At 31.6% G+C, this 22009-nt stretch overlaps 1 protein-coding gene across 1 annotated transcript in view; it reads left to right on the forward strand.

Annotated features, from left to right (window-relative positions):
- The window catches only part of LOC127704632 (DNA-binding protein RFX6-like), a 31895-nt gene extending 9886 nt beyond the window's left edge, over positions 1-22009 (forward strand). Inside the window, exons 2-19 of the mRNA XM_052208761.1 lie at positions 2092-2191; positions 2960-3083; positions 6375-6436; positions 7312-7389; positions 9495-9522; positions 10784-10888; positions 11999-12076; positions 12767-12880; positions 14263-14312; positions 15737-15837; positions 16443-16501; positions 17036-17180; positions 18314-18408; positions 18940-19057; positions 19402-19524; positions 19997-20101; positions 20614-21198; positions 21775-22009. Of these exons, the coding sequence (XP_052064721.1) occupies positions 2092-2191; positions 2960-3083; positions 6375-6436; positions 7312-7389; positions 9495-9522; positions 10784-10888; positions 11999-12076; positions 12767-12880; positions 14263-14312; positions 15737-15837; positions 16443-16501; positions 17036-17180; positions 18314-18408; positions 18940-19057; positions 19402-19524; positions 19997-20101; positions 20614-21198; positions 21775-21950 (2246 nt within the window). The 3' untranslated portion in view covers positions 21951-22009. The remainder of the gene's footprint in view (positions 1-2091; positions 2192-2959; positions 3084-6374; positions 6437-7311; positions 7390-9494; positions 9523-10783; positions 10889-11998; positions 12077-12766; positions 12881-14262; positions 14313-15736; positions 15838-16442; positions 16502-17035; positions 17181-18313; positions 18409-18939; positions 19058-19401; positions 19525-19996; positions 20102-20613; positions 21199-21774) is intronic.

The following is a 22009-nucleotide window of genomic DNA, read 5'->3' on the forward strand; positions in this document are numbered from 1 at the left end:
TTCTGTCTTTTTTTAGTTTAACAGACAATGTCTTGTTCACAGCTTGTGTGATCTATATTTAGAAAACTTGTATATTTTGCATGCGTCTGAAGTTTTCTTGAATATTTTAGAAATATTAATCTAATACATATAATTGTATTTAAAACAGGTTTCTTGTTTTTAAAGATTACTTTTTAACACTGATAATTAATTGCAAAGAATTTCTATTTGTTCTTGTCAAAGGGTATCAAGTTCTCGTTATACAATTGTTATTATTTGTGGAATAGATATTTTGACAAACAATGTTTGCTTTATTTTTGTTTTATTCAATGTCCAACCTTTATTGATATGTTCATATTTTAATTTATATTTATATATATACATTTTTAATTAAATCTCCGATGAAAATTTTGAAAATGTCTTCTTATGCATATCCGTACCGATTTTGGAACACGATTTCGTAAATCTTTAACTTACCGATTTAAAGAAAGCATTTTAATAAAAATATATATTGTTTTCGTATGAAACGACTATATTCCCCATTATGTAAACACGTTTATGTCCTCTGTGCTCTCTGTGCTACATTTTGCACAAAGGAGGTCCTTTGCGGTGTTTTTGGAGACCGCTGTTTAGCCACACTGTTACATATTTTTATTCGACTTATTATTCCCAATTTTTATAGTCTTACGACTATCTTAAAAACTTTAAAACAATTGCACGGATTTCGTACTATATTCATGATAATTTAGCACCGATTATTTCATGCATAACAAAATTCACTGTAAAAAATAGATATAAAACCGAAATAATTTTTGTTGGAAAGTAATGTAGTTCTTCCTCATAATCTGCCGTAGTAGTTATTTTTAAGACTGGCTTGGTTAGCTATTCATTCTTCTAAAATTCATTGGAATATTATAGTTATAATTCAAATGAATATTACTTCTATTTCTAATATTGATATAAATTCAATATTGAAAACGTGTACAGTACTAATGATTTTGTTTTTATAATGATAACAGTTCCAACAAAGATACAAAACAATCAATATAGGAAATACCAGTCATGATAACGAGGAAACAATGTTAACACACAACAACAAACTTCCTGAAAAGGAAACAAATGCGATGCAATTTAGATTCAAGACAACTTAAATTAGCTATTTGTGGGTTTAAAAAGTTTTATGGTTCAAACAGGAAATTAATAAAAAGAGTTTGATAATTTGTCCTGTTGAATACTATAAAAGTTAAACTATATTTAAAAAAAAAAACTTACTCTATATTTATTTGTCGCAAATTTATTCTTAAGTAAAATGTTAGAATTATAATAAGTATGTCCTGTTATATTTCTCAGTGTATTTGACCATTTAACCATTATTGTAGTATGGTTATACTTACTATATGATTTTGTTCATTGTTGAAGGCCGTACGGTTCCCTATGGTTGCTTACTTATCTTTCATTTGGACACTGTTGGATAATTGTCTCATTGACAATCAAAGCACATCTTCTTATTCTTATATTATTTGTATATGATATGTCTTCTTGTAACCTCTGTGTCTGAGGTTAAATAAAGTATTTTGTCATGTCTTGTCTAATTTACGCACGTAATTTATAAAGTCTTATTTTCCTTTATATCTTGACGACCGCTATATATACAAATAGTGTATCACTTTCCATCGACGAAGATCTACGTACTTGTTTTTGATTGTTGTCTCTCATTGACATATCGAACAGAATAGTGGTAAAAATGTCGAAATCGAAAATTTATCAATATATAACTAAAAATAAATTGTAAACAGAAATATATATATTCGGATACTTTATCGATACAAAATGATTTTGAAAATGAATAAAATTCACATCCATGAACATTTAGTATGTGACCGGTGGAGCACGAATTGCTTACCGTATTGTTCACTTGAGTTCACACCCGGATTTTGACGGGGTTCGTGTTGTTCACTCGTTAGTTGTTATGTTATTGTTGTTTGTTCTTTCGTAGTTTTTATTTTTGGCAATGATGTTGTTCGTTTATATTGGACTTACGATTTGAGTTTTCTCTCTTTAAATTTTGTACTTTGTACATGATTTAAATAACATCCTTTTTTTAATTTTCAGAATGGGAAAATAATTCTAAAGAAGATATAAAGGAATTCGATAACACTACCTCTGAACAGACAACACAAAAACAGTCGCAGGTGGCATCAACCCTCAAATGGTACGTCACATGTCAGGATAATAGTTCATTGAATTCATTTTCGTTTACGTGTTTCACTGTCTACCAAAAAAAAAATACAACCTTATATTATATTACTCGTGAAAGTCTGTAGATTTGTATGTCTTTTGCACGCACAGATTTCTTGATTACATTACATACTATAGTTCTCCATATTGTTTTACAATTGGTGATATTCCAACTTTTATAATATATTAACACCGTTTTTGTGGAATGAATTAAGTTATCATAAAATATATGCATAAATAATATATAATATTCAGCAACGTATTATTCTCTATAGAAAAGTAGTTTGGAAGTAAAAGGAAGCATGCAAGAGTAAAACGAAGAATAACAATAAAACCACTCCATATAAAAATAAAGAGATGTGGTATGATTGCCAATGAGACAACTATCCTCCAAAGTTAAAATGAAGTGGATGTAACTTTTCTGCACCAACAAGAGTATGAAGTATTTAGACTTGGTCATTTTCAAAATGTTTTTGCAGTCTTAACTATAATTTACAGTATTACCGCTTCATACTCTTATACATGTTAAATGTGTCATATTTCATCAAAATATTTTAACAGGAACGTGTGGCACTGATGTTTTTTGGATGTATTGAAAATGTGTGCATGCAAAATGTATAGAGTATACATACTCATTAGACTATTTTAATTTCAAAATTTCTGAGGTTCATCAACTTTCAGATTTTGACACATTCAGAGGTATAATTGACCATACTCCTTACACTATTTAAACTGTTTTCAGGTTAACAGATAATTATGAACGAGCCGAAGGTGTATGTTTACCTCGGTGTGTTCTGTATACACATTATCTCGACTTCTGTAAGAAAGTCAAGTTTACTCCAGCGGGAGCAGCCACATTTGGAAAGGTATGTATATACAGTTGTTAAGGAACAAATGTTGATTTCTGACCTTTATTTGGATATGTTGTTGTATGTACTATCTATCTCCTTTTCTGTAACATATCTAAAAAAAAAATAAACATTTATCTGAAAGTGAATAAATATAATCATAAACCGCATTTTATTGTATAAAATTATATGATGATGATGGACGAGTGTATAACTACACACTTAGACAGATTTGTAAGTGCTAATTCACACGGTAGCAGTCTACAAGAAGCCATGTGATCCGACCCGGACACATTATTTTTACTCTGAACAGACACTCATTTTTCTCAATGTCGCATAATTGACACAAGCTAAAACATAAATCAGTCTTCTTATTTTATGACGGTATAATACTAAACCCCTAACAGGAGGGATTGTGCCTGATATTCATATGATGAAGACATAATCTTGCAATCAGTTTAATTGAGGTCTGGAGCTGGCATGTCAGTAACTGCTAGTAGTCTGTTGTTATTTATGTATTATTGTCATTTTGTTTATTTTCTTTTGTTTCCTATTCTGACATCGGACTCGGACTTCTCTTATACTGAGTTTTACTGTGCGTACTGTTGTGCGGTTGTTTTTTCTACATTGGCTAGAGGTATAGGGAGAGGGTTGAGATCTCAAAAAACATGTTTAACCCCGCCGCATTTTTGCGCCTGTCCCAAGTCAGGAGCCTCTGGCCTTTGTTAGTCTTGTATCATTTTCAATTTTAGTTTCCTGTGTAAAATTTGGAGTTTAGTATGACGTCCATTATCACTGAACTAGTATACATATTTGTTAAGGGGCCAGCTGAAGGACGCCTCCGGGTGCGGGAGTTTCTCGCTGCATTGAAGACCCATTGGTGGCCTTCGGCTGTTGTCTGATCTATGGTCGGGTTGTTGTCTCTTTGACACATTCCCCATTTCCATTCTCAATTTTATTCAAGTCTTTGGTTCGACACGGGACACTTCCACAAAAAAATCAAACATTAACTTTATATGCTTGCAAGTTAGATAATTGAATAAAGTTTATGTCTTTTGAAGATTGGAAGAATCAAGTAAAAACCTATCGTGCCGAGTTGAATATAATACAATATATCCAAAAGCAATATGTCAACAAGATTTTTTAACACATAATAACTTTAAACGTTTTGAGAATGTAGTTTCTTTTTCTAGTGTATACGATTCTGGAAAATTCAGGAAAAATGTCTCCACATTAAATTTGTTTTACTGACGGATCTATAACCTGTTTTTCATAAATTATTTTTTTATTTATGATTCAACATTTTTTATCTGAATAAGACTATAATATATGTACTTTCAATAAATACGAAATTAATAACCTTATTATTTCAATTGTTAAATAAGCTATTGAATTTTTAAATAACATTTTCATGAATGATTATTGTCAATAAACAGTGTCAAAAAAAAGGAAGCGTCTCATATTTATTGAATGGAAAGGCATAAACATTTTAATACATATTTTACCATACAAGTTACTGAGTGGTTAGCCTTCAAAACAATATAAATTATTATAATTATAACTCACAACTAGTATGTATTTTATTTATACATTTATAGACGAATAAATTTGCTCTTTTTACGAAAATGTCTTAAACAGATTGATTGTTTCAAACAACTACTTACTGGGTATGAACTATTTATTGGAAACTAACAACTTTCCGAAAAAAGACTATTACCCGGTTATAAGTTTCAAAAATATTTACTGGTTATGAACTATTTACTGGAAGCAAACATTTTTTCCCGTACTTTCTCTATGATAAAACACTTATTGGCTATTAGGACAACAATTGCAAGTTTATTGACCCCCCCCCCCCCTCCCCCCAGTCCACAGGAAACCATGTCATCCTACCCGTACACATTATTTTTACTCTCAACAGACCAGTCTGCTCTTACTCCTCAATGTCGCATAATTAGCACACAAGCTAATAACTATACCAGTCTTTGGTTGACTCGGCACACTACCACGAGGGCGCTGTTATATAAAATAATATAATCAAATATTTATCAAATTATTTATTTATAAATGATTTGCTGAATGCATCAGATAATATACGACCAGAAATAAGAAAATTTTCATTTCTCAATACATGGCAAAAATTTCAAACATTAACTGTATATGCTTGCAAGTAAGATAATTGAATAAAGTTTATGTCTTAAGCAGATTGCAAATCATGTAAAAACCTGCGAAGTTGATTATAACCGGATATATTCAAAACCATTATATCAACAATATTTTAACACATAATAATTTTTAATTTTTTGAGGAGGCAGTTTCTTTTTTTCCGCTAGTATACAAGATTCTGGAAAATTCCGGAAAAATGTCTACATATTTAATTTGTTTTACTGACGGATCTATAACCTATTTTTCATAAATTTTGATTTTATTTTTACGAAAATGTCTTTAAATAGACAATTTAACGGTTGATAGTTTCAAAAAACTTCTTACTGGGTATGAACTATTTATTGGAAGAAAACAATTTTCCGAAAAAAAGACTATTACCCGGTTATAAGTTTCAAAAACTATTTACTGGTTATGAACTATATATTGGAAGCAAACAATTTTCCGAAAAAAAAAGACTATTACCCGGTTATAAGTTTCAAAAACTATACACTGAAAGCAAACATTTTCCCGTAAAAAGACAATTAACCGATTATAAGTTTCAAAAACTATTTACTGGAAGCAAACATTATTGACCCCACCCAGTCCAATTCGGCACCAACTATTCCCATCACGTCGGGAAATAGTTGGTGTCTCCGGGGACAATAAACTTGCTATTGTCAGAATAGCCAGCAAATAAGTGTCAAAGCAAAATATTTTAATGTTAAAGGTAAGAGGGGTTACATAAACTATCGGATTTTTTGTTTATAAAGACAGGAGTAGCGAACATCCCAATAGTAGAAACTAACATTTTCTGTTCGATTTATTTCTCCCACTTAGAGATCGTGCAGAAGGCTTTAATATATAATATTATTATTTCATCGTTAGGTTATTTTGACTACCTCTGTTGCATAAAAGTTAAGATTATGAAATTCTTTTTTTATTGTATTTATCTAAAAGAGGCGATTTTTTTTATTAACTGTCTAATATGATTCAAATGTAATTGAAATATGAGTGTCAATTGAAATTCAGACAAAAAAAAGAACTCAATCAAAATTGTTTTAAAAAAGGTTAAAAAAAGCCAGGATAATATTTTGAGTTTTGATTTATATATAGGTTACAGAATAGGACGTGCCCGATTAAAAAAAGTTCTCAATATTGTGTTTACAGCTCATCCGACAGAAGTTTCCGAAGCTGACAACAAGGCGTCTTGGTACTCGTGGACAATCCAAGTGAGTAATAGAGATTTGAAAATTATTTTTTAATTAATCTAAATTAACATATTTTTCATCTAAAAATTAAAGTACTGTCTATAGTATTAAAAATTTAGGCAACAGTAGTAACTAAACATTATGCCTGTACCAAGTCAGGAATATGATGGTTGTTTTTCACTCGTTCCGTTGAATGATAACTTTTGGTTTTGTCAGTTTTTATGGATTTCCCCTTTTCGAATTCACATTGGAGTTCGGTATTTTTGTTACACATTTTTACCGCTGTTCGATTAAGAAAATTCAAACCAGGGTAAAAACCAAAGACCGAGGGATTAAAAGCTCTGTACTTATAAAAGAACGGTATCATTACTATGCAAAATTATGTCTATCTTTTATTCACGGTATCATATATATGTCTTGTTCTGTCCAGATATGATTCCATATAGCATTACTACGACGTGATCATCCCATGAATCATTCCAGGGTTCATTACTATTACCTAATGATTGGAATGATATACTGTCCACTGTTCGGTGTGTTCGTGTTTTATTTATACTGTAAAAAGATGCACTCGATTAAAATCCATTGATTCGCTTCAACAAGTTTCCTTTTGTTTTCATGCCTTTATTCTTAAATTATTTGTTAGTATGAAATATTTGATGTGTTCATTAATTAATGTGTTTATTTTGTGTTCTTTGGAGAAGACGTTACTAAGTTGTAAAACTTGTGTCTGATCCATTTGTCATTTTGAACAATAAAATATGTTAAACTACTGTCCATATATGATTCAAGGTATCGTTACTATGGTATTGGTATTATAGTTCACTTCATAGATTATTCCAAGTATCAATACTATTGCATTGGTATGATACTAGACTGTCGATATATCATTCCAGGTATCACTACTATGGCATAGGTATTAAGGAGACATCAATATATTACCACTCTGTTTATGCAGGGAAAGGTTTGACAAGGTAAGTATTAGAGACAAATAGTTATATAAGTCAGATAAGTATGAATCTAAGAATTAGCAAATACATAAAATGGATAAAATGATTTTGGTTTAGAGTTGTTTTAACAAATACTTTAGATATACATTCTATCTTTTTAAACTTAAAAAAACTTGTATGGTTTTAGTATTTTGTTTGTGGTATGTGATTATGTTAAAGGTGATAATTACAGGTGAATTATAATAACATATTATAATCTTATAAAACTATGTTAGAATCTCTCTATCAGGCGAGAAAAATGTTAAATGTACACACCAAAACACATAACAGATAAATATAATCAACTCAATACCACGCATTTTCTTGTAACCTAAATGTTCCCTACAAATTCACACCTGGCTGTGTTTAAAGAACACTCTAAAACTTCATATTATCGAAATTATTTCTCATATCTGGACACACGAGAGTCTAGGTTAAAAGCTTTCAACACAAGTCAATAATAACCGAGTGCTTATATTCTTACTATGGTCGGTTATCGCCTGTCTTTAGTTGACAGATTGCACTAAACACACCATAAACAAGAAAAATAAATTTACTAATTAGTCAAAAATCAATAAGAAGTCGTGTACTCTTATCGACAGTTCTGACAACTTGTCTGTTTAATCTGAATTTGAATAAGTAGAAATTGGTTTAAATTGCTTTTAAGTGGGTTTATCTTCGTCAACATATTGTGCAGGTGGCATCTAGTCTATCTAGCCCCAGTCATATCAGTAAAATACCTACTATATAATGAAACCAAATATATAAAATGCATGGCATAATCAACTAATCCTAACGACGAGGGAATAATAATAATAATAACGAACAGTAAGAACATACGGATCAACAGATTTACCGCTTAGGCAATAGTAGTTTAATGATGTCCAATTCAAATTATACAAAGAACAAACCGGCTAGGACGTCGCCCGGGTTACCAAGGTCCTCCTTTGCTGCACGGAACACTGTAGCATTTGATTTGTGTGTTCTACGGAATATTCTCCGGGATACCCCTGATTTGGATTAGGGACTCTCCGTTTTGAATTTTCCTCGGAGTTCAGTATTTTTTTGATTTAACTTTTTTCTCATAAACCCACTAAGGAGATACAAATCAAGGTAGAAAACATAAAATTGCCGGATTGCATGAAATCAAAAAGTAGCAAGACCGGATGCATCGCAAGGTTCTCGTACTATTCCAGCATCAGTTGTTTTGTGATACCAGATGATCGCAAATTGATGCGTCGACAAGCTAATCTATTTCTTGCTAGGTTAAAAGTACCACTGATACCAGTAAAGCGATAGCAAATGTGTTTAAAGAATAAATGACTTATATATGCTATCATGACATGTCACGCCGCGCGAGTATGTCAAAAAAGTGACAATAGGTAAACAGGATGAATTTTTCATGATATGCCGGTTTCATATCATATGAAAAGACAGAGAAAAAATAATTTGACAGTTAAGAATTCTCTTTATGTCCTTGCACCACATGTTGGCGATTTAAAGGACACGGTTAGCATGATATCTTACCCTTTGTTGTGGTATGATGTGAAAGAGAGAACAAGGGGCATATGGAATCGTCTCTTGATAAGCTTACACCTCACGTCGTGTAATGTCAAAAGAGTGAAACATAGTCATTGACGTAAACACATAGTGTACCTGTCTGTTGTTTTTAGTTTTGAATCATTTATTGTTTTGAGAAATTCCAACTGATCTTGATTTGTTCATGAGAATGTACAAAATAGCGTATATGACTATTAAGTGTGGGTGTGTTTTTTTCTTTCTTTTTTTTTTTTTAGTAAACTCAGTCACTGTGGATGAGTTATGTTGCAGTTTGTAAGCTTAGAAACTTGTTGTGGTATTTGTAAGCTCAGTAAATATGAATGTGTTATATGTTACGGTAGATACATCTTAGTCAATACTTTTTTAAAGAAATAATACATTCAAAATAAGATGACCTATTACACCATTTGCTTAAAAATATTCGACTTTGTGAGCTTTTGTGCGTCGGATGCATGCAATTTATAACGTGTTGTTTGACATTTTTTAACAACAGTGTTAGATATTTATACAATTTCTTATTTCTTTCGCAGATTTTCTGGTGTGAAGATAAAAACAGAGGTAAAAGTCTTATTTGTGTGGTGGTTTATATTTGGTGAATTTCAAATAATAATAATCTAGAGTTATCGTATACAGAGATCGTATGTTTGTTTCAAATATTCAAGTAAATTTTCACTAGTAAAGATCTCTTAATTTCACCTAGACTTAAGTTTATTCCTGACAGTGGCATTAGATTTATATTTAATGCATGAACAATTATATTAATCAGGTCATTTAAACATTCTAGAATATTTACATTTCAGCACGCAAAATGCACAATTTGTAATTTTGAAGTGTTCATAAATCTGATTGGTTGATTAATTTGGACGTTTTGCTTTTATCACGAATTAGATAAAAATGAATACGAAAAGAAAAATATGTAATCTGAAATCAACCAAACTCTATAGATAAGAAATGAAATTAGCAAATTCCATGTTAATCCACATTTTACTTAAAATTCATGTAAACGAAAAATTGTTGTGGCATAAAAAATGAAGACGAAAGTGTGTAAAGTAATTTTTATAGTCTTTATCGATGATGGAAATGTTCAAGTACTTGCAAAAAGACCACATAACTACACAGCAAGCATCAGATTTTGGAATGTAATATATAAATATACTCGTCTTCATATCAAACCTAAAACATCTTGTGGAATTTCAAGTCCTTCTAATTATCTCGTGAAGTAAGTGTTCTCAACTTGACAACAAAGACAGGATTCAAAGATATGAAGCATCCCTGAGTGAGAGAGTTATCTCCATGTTTGAACAATTCTGTAACGTGTCCGCTTGTGATGATAAATTGTAAGATTAAATGACCAAACAAATCACACGTGAGATACGACACCTTTCTCTACATAGCTGTGCTACTCTAAAGAATATTGGCCATAATTACGAAGATGCTGATAAATATTCACATTAAGATGTGAAAGGTGTACTTGGATAACGAAGAAAATGATTTGTGTATGGGAGACTGAAGAATGTTATCATTTTCTGTTCGATATCGCTAGATTGATAACATTTTTAATCCTGATGTCAACAATTAAAGCAAATATAGTTACAATATATCATAACACATTTATATGAAGTTTACTTTATACTGACACATTAAACCGCTACATTACCTTTATAATCACACGAATAAAGTATATATCTTTTATCTTTGATGTATGTCTTTCCTTTTAGTTTATACGAAATTGATTAAAATATATACTAAAGATACAATGACATTTGATACTTATATTTGAAATATAATTGATATTTTAACTTGTTTTATTCGGTAACAGGGGTCAAACAGGAAGTACTCTTTAAGTTCAAAAACTGGAACTTTATTACCAGAGTTTCCTGATGCTAGCAATCTTATCGTAGAAGACGGTGTCGATCGGGACAAGGTAGTTTAATGTCACAATAAAGCAAAAATGAAAGTAGAAAAAGAAAAAAAAACAGACAAAAACGACAATAAAATGATTAAAAAGATTAACATAATAACACGACATTTTTAAAATTGAATATTGAAATAAAAAGTCAAACAACGAAAATAAACAAAAATAAATATGAATATGAACTGTATTTCAGCATCTCCCTGAAAACCGACACAGCAAATTCTAAACTTGCTTTCTTTTTGTCAAAACATGCATGGAATTTTGAATGACCGCTTTGTCATATGACACAAAATTGAAACAGCAACAAAACAAGAGGTTATGATTGCATTCGAAAAAACATATCCTAGTAAAATGGAGCAACATGTGTTTATCAATCACCAACAAAAATTACTTGCACCAGAAGACATGCAATTAAGACAATAAAAGAAACAATCAAGAAGAGACAATTCTCACTCACGTCACACTTTGAGTTTAACATTAAACGAAAAACAAAGGTTTTTTTTCTGACCTATCAACCGGCTTGAACGTGTGTTATAACAGAAAAAAAACATAACTAAAAAAAGCACAAAATCAAATTCAGTTAAAAAATATAAACACGAATCAAATGTTATTTTCAATTTATTAGAATGTATGAAAAACATTTTTATCGTCAAATAATATTCAATGGTACTTTTATGTTGAACGAATATATTTGTAATAAATCGAATGACAAAAAACAATCTGGAAAAGAAAATATATAGATCATACACAGTTAGAGTTTACGTTGAAATGTGAAACTATTTGTAAATCAAACATACCGAGTTCTGTATTGCAATTCTGTAGCATAATCCATAACATGGCACACATCGGTACCTATGTATATATCAATACAAAGACCGAAAATAACACTCCGTACATTTCGTGCGTCCGAAGCATTTTTCTGGATTTACTTTTACTATGAACGCTGAAAGAATAACATAGTATTTAGTATAGCATAAAAGCACTTTTCTGGATTTACTTTTACTAGGAACGCTGAAGCAAAAACAATAGAGTATTTAGTGTAGCATGAACACAGATGTGTTGTTGCACAATTTAAACGCCAATGCATTTTATGAAATTTTGTCCCCCTTATTTTTGAAGCTGTACACTTTTATCCTGATGTATAGAACACATTGTCAAAGAATTCTGGACACAGTAATCAGTGCAAACTTTGATGAGGTTCGTATAATTTTTCAGTTGAAATTCGCTGAAATCAAAATCTGATTGGTTTATTGTTTTAATTCACCTTGCTTAACGTTTTATAAATTCACACTTACTTAAACAGAAATATCTACAGATATATACAAAACGTTTTTTAAGTACTGTTGGTTATTTTTGTGCTCATCATTTCACTTATACATAACTAGAGCAACATTTTAGCAGAAATAACTGGGATGAATCAATGTATTACAAACTATATCAAATATACGTGGAGCTACAAAAACAAAAAGGGAAGTAGAAAGACGTAAAAATAAACTCATCAAATATAATTAGCTTACAATCGAGTGTTTTCGCTCATCAGGAGCGCTCAAAAACCATATTTACTCAACATTACGCAAATTTCTTCCCTAAAATTATTGTGCTTTTACTTGGCTGAGCATGATGTTTCCACAAAGGAAATATGGATGGAAAACTTCATAAATTGAGCTGTTTTCTTTGAATCTATTTTAAAGGCGCATAGTTTGGCGAAATTGTGCACTTGATGTCGTAACATAACAAATCTTGTGAAATTCATTTTTTATTCTTGATCTTATGCACTTCCAAACATTATGAGGAAATTTTAAATAGTTCTCAAACATTATATTTTTCTTGGGCAAAAACAGAATTTTATTATGCTCTATTCTTTTTGATTTACTTTTTAATTTACAGGTGCAAAACTTCTTATTACATTTTTGGCAAGGAATGCCCGAGCATCTATTGGATATTTTAAAAGCTAGTATGATCGCAGATATAATTGGGTTATGCGATTCAATACTGTACAAGGTAAGAGTTGACGAAGGCGACTGAACTTGAACCCTTTTAATATTACTTTTTCGTATCGATTCGTCAATGATCTTATTATTCACATAAACGTCATAATGATGCACACACAACTTGTGAAGCGAATTAAAAGTATATAACTGCTACGGAAATCAATGCAAGTTGTCTTTCGTCTTGCAGAAAATCGGGTTACATTTGAGTAAGACTTCTTAAATATATGTAGATTCTACCATTCCATTCAAGGTGGTATGATATGTCTTCTTTCTAGACAATTAGAGTTTCAAATTTAACTGTGAAGCGTGAACTTATATCTTTTCTCAGGAGATAGAGAGTTAGAATCCATCTGTCTGATACGATTTTTAGACGATATTTAGTCAAATTAAATCTTTTATTTTCATTGTTCTGCAAAACATCGTGATTTTTTTCGATACGTCCTGGGCATTGTCGCTTTTTCATAGATAAATCGGAAGAAAATTTGAATATGAAGCAAACTTCATGTTGATTGTAAACACATTATCAACTGTTCGAGGACAGTTAAGATAATGACCTCTTGAACATACTAATTTAAGAAATTAAGCGACAGTAATCATATTTTTGCAGCTGTATTTGAAATTATTGTAACGAATATTGGTAAACTACTCTTGTCACTTATTCAGGTCAACATACTGTACTTCATATTACACCATTTGACTTGAATATATTCAAAATAATATTTGACGTTTGATACTCATTCAATGAATCTTTTGTTTGAAGTGTAACTGTATTTTTAAAACAAAATCTTTTAAAAGAGTAGGCCCGGTAAGACCCCCTTTTGGTCCCAAAATTTAGCATTTTTACAAATTTGTTAAAATGTAAACTTTTAGCTATTTATTGGGAAGTAGAATACTTTTAAATTAGCTACATAAATATTGGCAGTTTATGACAATGCAATGCACATACATCTGGTACTAGCATCATTAATTCATGCAAAATTACTGAAATCTTTACTATTTTAACATTTGTGCTAATTTCTAGACGTTTTTTTGTCTACAATTGAAGTGGCCGCACTTGTGTTCAGTCTAAATATTTAAATATATGTTGTACTTGATAATATTATGATATTACACAACATATATAAAGGTTGAGACTGAACACAAATGCGGCCACTTTCATTTTAGACAAAAAACATCTGAAAAATTGACGTTTTATGGCATATTTGATAGATTTTTCATATTTAAGCTTGAATTTGAGCGTCTTTAATGACCAAATCAGTTCAAATCTTTTACAAAAAACTAACTGAAGTAGACACTTAAGTATTTAAAAAATGTCAAAAATCTTTCATCAGATGTACTTCAAATTTTAGGCCAAAATTTGCCCTTACCGGACCTTCTCCTTTATTTTAACAGGTTATGATAGACGTTCTTATTCCTACAACCATCCAAGATTTACCTGAAAGGTAAGGTTGTAGTAGTTTAAATACACTACCTATAAATGAAAAATAACAATTCAAATATTTGGTTTGTCCGAAGCGCTTTTCTGGATTACGCTTCATCAAGAACGCTTAAACCTAAAACCATTTGAAATCCAAGGATGTATTAAAACTTGAAACTTTGGAGGAGTTATATGACCAAAGACACAAAACGAAAAGCAAAAGCCAACTAATGACGACTTTGCCATAATGAGTTGAAACCTTAGTTTCATACTAATTTCTAAATTCATCAACGGTTAATTTATGAAAGTCGTGCTATAAATCATGTTAATACCGAAGCACTGACTACTAAGCTGATGATAATTTCGGGGAGGAGCAGTCAAACAGCAGTGGTATCGATCTATTGCTAGAAAATGAAAATATCACTTCATAAATTTGGTTCGACACGTGAAGCCTTACTTAATCAAAACAAAATTAATCGAGAGATTACAGAATAGGGGGAGGGTTGAGATCTCACAAAACATGTTTAACCCCGCCGCATTTTTGTGCCTGTCCCAAACCAGGAGCCTCTGGCCTTTGATAGTCTTGTATGTTTTCTAATTTTAGTTCATTTATATGTTTTGGAGTTTAGTGTGACGTCCATTTTCACGAACTAGTACACATTTTTGTTTAGGGGACAGCGGAAGCCCGCCTCCGGGGTCCAGGATTTTCTGGCTGTGTTGAAGGCCCACTGGTGGCCTTGGGCTGTTTTCTGCTCTATGGTCGGGTTGTTGTCTCTTTGACACACATTCCTCATTTCCTTTCTCAATTTTGATATAACAACAAACAAGGCAACAGCCTTTCATTTGCATAACTTAACCAATGTTTGAGTGTAAGACTATTTTTTTATTTTTGCTTGTTACTCTCGTACTTTGAGGGAATTACCTACCGGTTTAACAACTTTTTACCAAATTCCCCAATTTTTGACATTTTTACCTATTATGTCTGTTTGTTTTACTCACACATTGTGGTCAATATACTGGAATTCTATGCAACTATCATACAAACGAGAGGTTTAGCTTGCTATAAAACCAGGTTTAATCCACCATTTTCTACATAAGGAAATGCCTGTACCGAGTCAGGAATATGACAGTTGTTTTCCATTCGTTTGATGTGTTTGAGCTTTTGATTTTGCCATTTGATAATGGACTATCTGTTTTGAATTTTCCTTGGAATTCCCTATATTTGTTATTTTACTGTTTTTTATATAGTGTTGTTCATGTTTGTCTATCCTTTTAATTGCTAGTAAACGAAATATGTTGAGTAATTATTTCCCACACATGTTAAGTGCTTTATCAAAAGTCATGACAAGGACAACAGGAACTGTGTTTGCAGTCTTCAAATTGTTTTGGCTTAAATTCTACTAATTTTACTATATAAAAAATAACTTTTATGATTTAACCATATTTCAGTTTAGCTGCAGAATTGAAAATGTTTGTTAAGAAATTGCCATACTGGATAGAAAATGCTTTAGAGGACTCACCAGAACATTTGCTCAATAAAAAGATAGAAGGTATGATTGTAGACTATTTAGGTGGAAACAATCGTCTCGATGATAAAAGTTACATGTTGAAATACTAAAAATCAATATCAGAACTCGTACAAATTCATATGTGTTGTTAGATATCAAATTTGACTGTAATAGGAAATGAGATGAATGTTCAACTTCATCATATGAGGGAATATGCACGACAGTTTATAAGGCATAATAGTGGAAAGATGTAGGTACAACAGTGTTCGAGAGGAAGAATGGTAAAATGAAAGATGGTATACTTGAAAGATGTAAAGTACTTGGAATTGTTCGGATCATTTTTTAAGTCCAATAAAACAAATCCAATCCGTGATATTTGCTTTAAACATAAATATACATAAAACGGATAACAGGAATAACAAAAACATGGACAGTACACCAGCTTTAAAGAAAGAAAAAAACGTCCAAACAAAGACAATCAAACAACAAATAATACATGGTCCAGATAGCCAGACTTGGTACAGGGGGACAACATCTGGTGGGGATTAGCCAGTTTTACAAACGTTGAACTGTATATTGTTAGGATCAGTTAATCTACTTCCATGTAGACTATAATTATATACAATGACTCTTACTGTTTTTTTCAGTTACAAAAGGATTTATACAAAGCATCAAAAGACAAATATCGTTTATACAGTTAGCTCAAGTATGTATATCATGACAAAGTCACATTACTACCAAGATAGTTTTAAATTTCAAGCATCCCGAAGGAGAGTGAATAGAGCGGCATCCTATTTGTTTGCTATTTTTAATGATAAAAAGAGCCACTCTCCTCCTTATTTAGATATTGATGAATAATTAAAATCAGATTTTGGTACCGAAAGAGCAATTGACTTGAAGTTAGACAGAATATATAAAGAATAACGTAATATGAACATAATTGTGGGAGAGCGTCCTTTCGAGACACTGAATAATATAAACTATGTTTAGAAGTATTTGAAAATGATGATACATATTTACGCACATGATAGCTCACCAAAGACGCCAGAATTATAATTTGGTACGCCAGACGCTCGTTTTTTTTTGTCTACATAAGACAGTGGCGCTCGAATCATAACAGGTCGAAGTCCAAATCAGTGACGCTATATTCAATGTTCTGATGAGATAGACAATGTTTAAAAGTTTATAGGTATGTTGATGATTATTATGAAATAACTCTTCATTATTTTTCTCTTCATAGACAACAAGGAGCGTTTTGATGAATCACGATTTAGCTAATCAGATGATAGAAGATATAGCGGAAATTAATTTTTTAGAGATATGTTGTCAAGCTGGATTTATAGAACCACATTCTACAGAAACATTCAGGGAATCCATACAAGACTGTAAGTCGCAATAAGATTGTTTGAATTTAATCAGTTTCATGATCTACCTTTATAGAAACTCACAAGTACCAGGCCTATAATTTGGTACTCGAAAGGCGCATTTTGTCTATATAGACTCATAAGATGATCTCAAATCAAATAGTTGGAAGGCCAAATCAAATACGAAGTAAAAATCAAATATAAAAGATAATATTTTTACTGGCATCAAACATACTACAAAATGTATCTATGATGATTTTTTATCAAACGTAATAACAATATTAGTAAATGTCTTCTTCACTTTACAAGTATTTTAAAGTTATTTGATAGCTATTAAACACAATAAAGTTACCACAAATATGTACATAATCTTGTTTTTACGATACCATGAAAATAGCAGCCATGACATGAGGATATATTAATGTTGGCAATCAAATATTTTAGGTACTGAGAAATAAGGAAATTGTGCAATTGAATAATTATGAAAACAAGCCCATTAATAATACAATGTCTGTTTCTGTATCTTCTTATTTAACAACCAGTGAAATTATTACTGTAGATATTTATTTATTTATTATTTACTTTATTTATGGTTAACATCCCTTTTCTTTGATCATTGGTGGAAAGTTTTCTCATTGGCAATCATCACACATCACCTTATCTTTATATGACTTACCTGATTTCAACATGAGTAACACGATGGATAACACCAGTGAAGCAAGAGCTCCTAATTGTTTCGAATCCCCTGAGTTGAACTGGCCTTTTGTTGACTTCATGTTGCTCATTCTTTATGTTTCTGCGTAAAAAAGAGGCGGAATATACAAGAGGGACAATGCAAATTCATTCGTCGAAGAGAAATTGTTCAATCCATGGCTATAAACCCACAAAAACCAATAAGCAAACAGCAGTCTGTAAAATACTGCATGGAAAACTTGAGACTGAGCAACACATACCTCACCAAAATCCGGGGTTGATCTCGAACGGGTACTCAGATCCCGATCCACATGTTGGATGTGTGTAGTGTTTTGAAGAGTGTTGTCTGTCTTATCCTTTTTTTCTCTTTGATCATGGTATTATCTTTTCTTCTACCTACTGGTTAGACTGTCTCTTTGGTTTAAACAAACACATTTAAAATAGAATTTGTCTTCTTGCAGTTTTTGATGAGTTCCAGAATCTTCTAACAAAACAGGCCCCTATTGAAGGTTACACTGAATGGCTGGATACAATTATTGATACATGTGTTTTACAGGTAAGAGTTGGTGGATGTGATTATCAATAAATGTATATCATAGATACGGAATACATGTGTCTTTCAATGCACGTTACTGGATACAACCATTTATACATATGAGTTACAGTTAAAAATTAATGATTTCAATCCTTCAAACACGTCATACATATTTCAATTAAATGGCTGAAAAGTTCTATTTAATATTCTATTACCATTGAGAAATTAGAAGCTTCTGCAGGTTTGCCAGTCTCAGCGCTGCATTTTTGCCACTCGTGTGTTTGATCATGTCAACTAACAATCCTGTGATCAGCCACATTTGGAGATATCATTAACAAGAAAAAGAGGTCAAAATTGAGGCTACTTTATGTGGAATGAAAAAAAGAGAATTTGTCGTTGAACAGTGTTCATATTTATTATCTACAAAGAATATTTAAGATAACGAAATATTTTATTTTCTATAATTTTTGTAAAGATTTGGTTTATATTTTCACGGTTCATTGACAAACTTACAAGGTCCGATTAAAACAATAATGTTTTAATATTTTTCAGGCAGGTAAATCCAGTAAATTGACTTTTCGTGACAAAGCAGCAAGGTTTCTGTTACAGTGGACTGTGTTCAGTTCTTTATTTATGAGAGATATGACATTGCATAGTGCTACAAGTTTCGGTAAGTGTATCTCATACATCGCCATGAATAAATGTAGTTGTGAGTATACGTCATAGAGACAGATAATGACAGGAAAACAAACAAAAAAGACATCTAGAGATGAATTATTAGTTGTATGTCAACAGAGTGATTTCATTATTTGCCAAAAAGTTATAGTTTTGGGGTTTGAGGTGGAGCGAGCTCACTCCGCCCTTGTCATCTAGGTTTAGATTATTAATTAAATGTCTAGCTTTATGCAAATGATTGTATTGAAAACTGTGTTCACTTATTCAGCTGATATGTTCCACTCATCAAATAATTTCATTTGAATTTGAATTACAACACTAATGAGAATTTGTTTACAGGATCTTTCCATTTAATTCGTTTGATGTTTGACGAGTATGTCTTCCTTGTCATGGAAACTCAACAACAACAAACCAAAGATCAAGTTCTGCAGAAAAATTTGAAACGAATTATGAAGAATGCAGGTATGTGTTATATTATCTGTAGTTGCATGGTAACTTACAGATTCCAATAAAACAACAGCATTCAAAAGTCTTCAAAGATAAATAGCCGTTTTTATACGTACTATATTTCCATTCTCAATTTTATACGTAGGAAACACTTTTTTCCCCCAAATGATTAAAAGAAATAGCTTGCTCCACGGAACGTATTTAGAAATGCAGATATTTTTAATGCATTAATTATGTTTTATGTAATTATTTTGGAAATCTTCATATATCTTATTAAGAGATTATTTGGGGAGGTTTTTTTTATTGCTGTAGTTGTTTTTTTCTGTATTCTTTCAAATACATGTATCCCATAACTTTTCAATCTTTTTATTTTCGTATTGTCTTTACCCAAACGCTTTACATAAAGCACGCCATGAATAGTATATACGCCGAACTTTATTATTTTTAACATACTCAACAATAACTTTTATGTATTTAAATTTTTCAGAGGAAATAAAGACGCAAGCGAAGCACAGAACACCTTCATCTAAACTGCAACATTCACCAAAGAATAGAAAGCGTAAACACAGCGATGAGCAATATGAAAGCACAGGTACATATTTTCTTAGAAATATATCACATTTATCACACTAAATATGCATAATAATATCTTTATCTGTGAACATATTTGGTAAGTTAGTTTGTTTTAACTCCATTTCCTATAACGTCGAACAAGTCATGACAGTCCGTTTTTTTTACTGGAGACCTCCATGGCAATATTCTGTTTTATAAATGAAAATACTACTTCTTTCGTATGTCTAAAGCGCTTTTCTGGATTGATCATAATCAGGTACGCTTAAACTTAAACATTTGAAAGCCAAGGATGTACACGAGGAGCTATATAACCAAAAGAGACATAAAAATGAGACATAAAATAGGCATAAGTAGCCAAAGTTCAGCTTTGCCTGAGTGAGTTGGAACCTTAGTTATAAGCTGTGGAAAGCAGAGTACTTAATGAGAATTCTTTTTTCCTCTTGTACCTTTTATTTCATTTTTTTTTACATTATCATCTAGTCCTAACCTTTTGATATTTACATGCAATTATTGACTGTTTTCATATTTCAGATGAAGCTGACATTAGAGGCCAGGATGAGAACCGACACATCTTGCCAAATAATAACAATTACATGCCAATGGCTGGAACAGCGTTCTCTAGACCAGTTCCGTCGAGTATTCGTGATCAATGTGCTTTATCATTCGCCGAGGAGTCTTGTCGAGGAAATGTAACCAATCCGTCCTTGTCATTGTCACCACTTAAACATTATACACCTTTTAATAGTGCTTCATTTGACAGACCTACTTATTTATCTCAATATGGACTGAACTCTTACAATGACATAATAGGATCCGGCAGTGGTCTTACAGCGACTAGAATGCAGCCGTACACGGACTCACATTCCCAGTCATTTAGTCATATTCCATTTAGTGCTAGCATGCCCCAGCCCCCAAGTGCGTACTGGACAACAGACAGTCGGCCACATACTTATCACGATCATTATACACCGTATAGTTATAACAAACTAACAACTCCGTATGAAACTCTTAACAAAGGCTCGTTTCTAAGGGGTGCCGCTTACCAGGACGTTCTGAACAGAGCCACATTAGAATCACATCGACCATACTATAGAAGTCATCATGATTATAATCAAGGTACAGTCATGCCAAAAGTACTTTTCAGACTTATACTATTTCGGCAGTGATACGAAAGACAATTTTTCTTGATATACATCGTTAAATTTACTGAAAAACACCTCACTTTTACCAAATACATACAGTAATGAAAAAAAAATATTAAATCCACATTCTGAAATACATAGACCGAAAAAAACCTTAAACTAACATTTATTGTAAACTAAAACAATAAACACGAAAACAAAACGTGAAACAGTATATGTAAAATGCATGACGAACAAAGAAAAACATAATACGCAGAACTAAAAAATAATACCATATATCGTTATTTTGATCTGTGAAAGTGTCCCCCGATAATGATGAGCATGAAACAAGGGTTGTTGATCAAAATTTTTATAATTTTAATCTTAAAATTTTCCCAATTGTTCACAACAAATAAAAGGACTCAAGATCAACAAATACAGCGACACATAAACCATCAGTTGTTGGGATCTTTCTGTCATTGTTTGAAATTTATTTTTTTTAGAAGTTCACATCTTAGCAATTATATATTTTACTAATTTGTTAAGTCCTCGATTCTTAAATCTTTTTCAGTAAATGGTCATTTATCTGTGAACGGTTACAACAGTACGTTTATGGATATAGCTCAACCTTCTCCCCAATATGGCCGCCAGGAGTCGCTCTTTTACCAAGATGATCTGTATTCAGGGACTATAGGAACACCATTCTCTACAATGACAAAGCCATATTTAACAGCAACTTTTAGATGATATAAATGTTTTTGATATTGATTTGCTCAAACTGTCAATAAAATTATTTATTGCTTATA

The sequence above is a fragment of the Mytilus californianus genome, unplaced genomic scaffold (assembly GCF_021869535.1).
Source record: "Mytilus californianus isolate M0D057914Y unplaced genomic scaffold, xbMytCali1.0.p SCAF_6, whole genome shotgun sequence".
In the NCBI taxonomy this organism is placed as follows: Eukaryota; Metazoa; Mollusca; class Bivalvia; order Mytilida; family Mytilidae; genus Mytilus; species Mytilus californianus.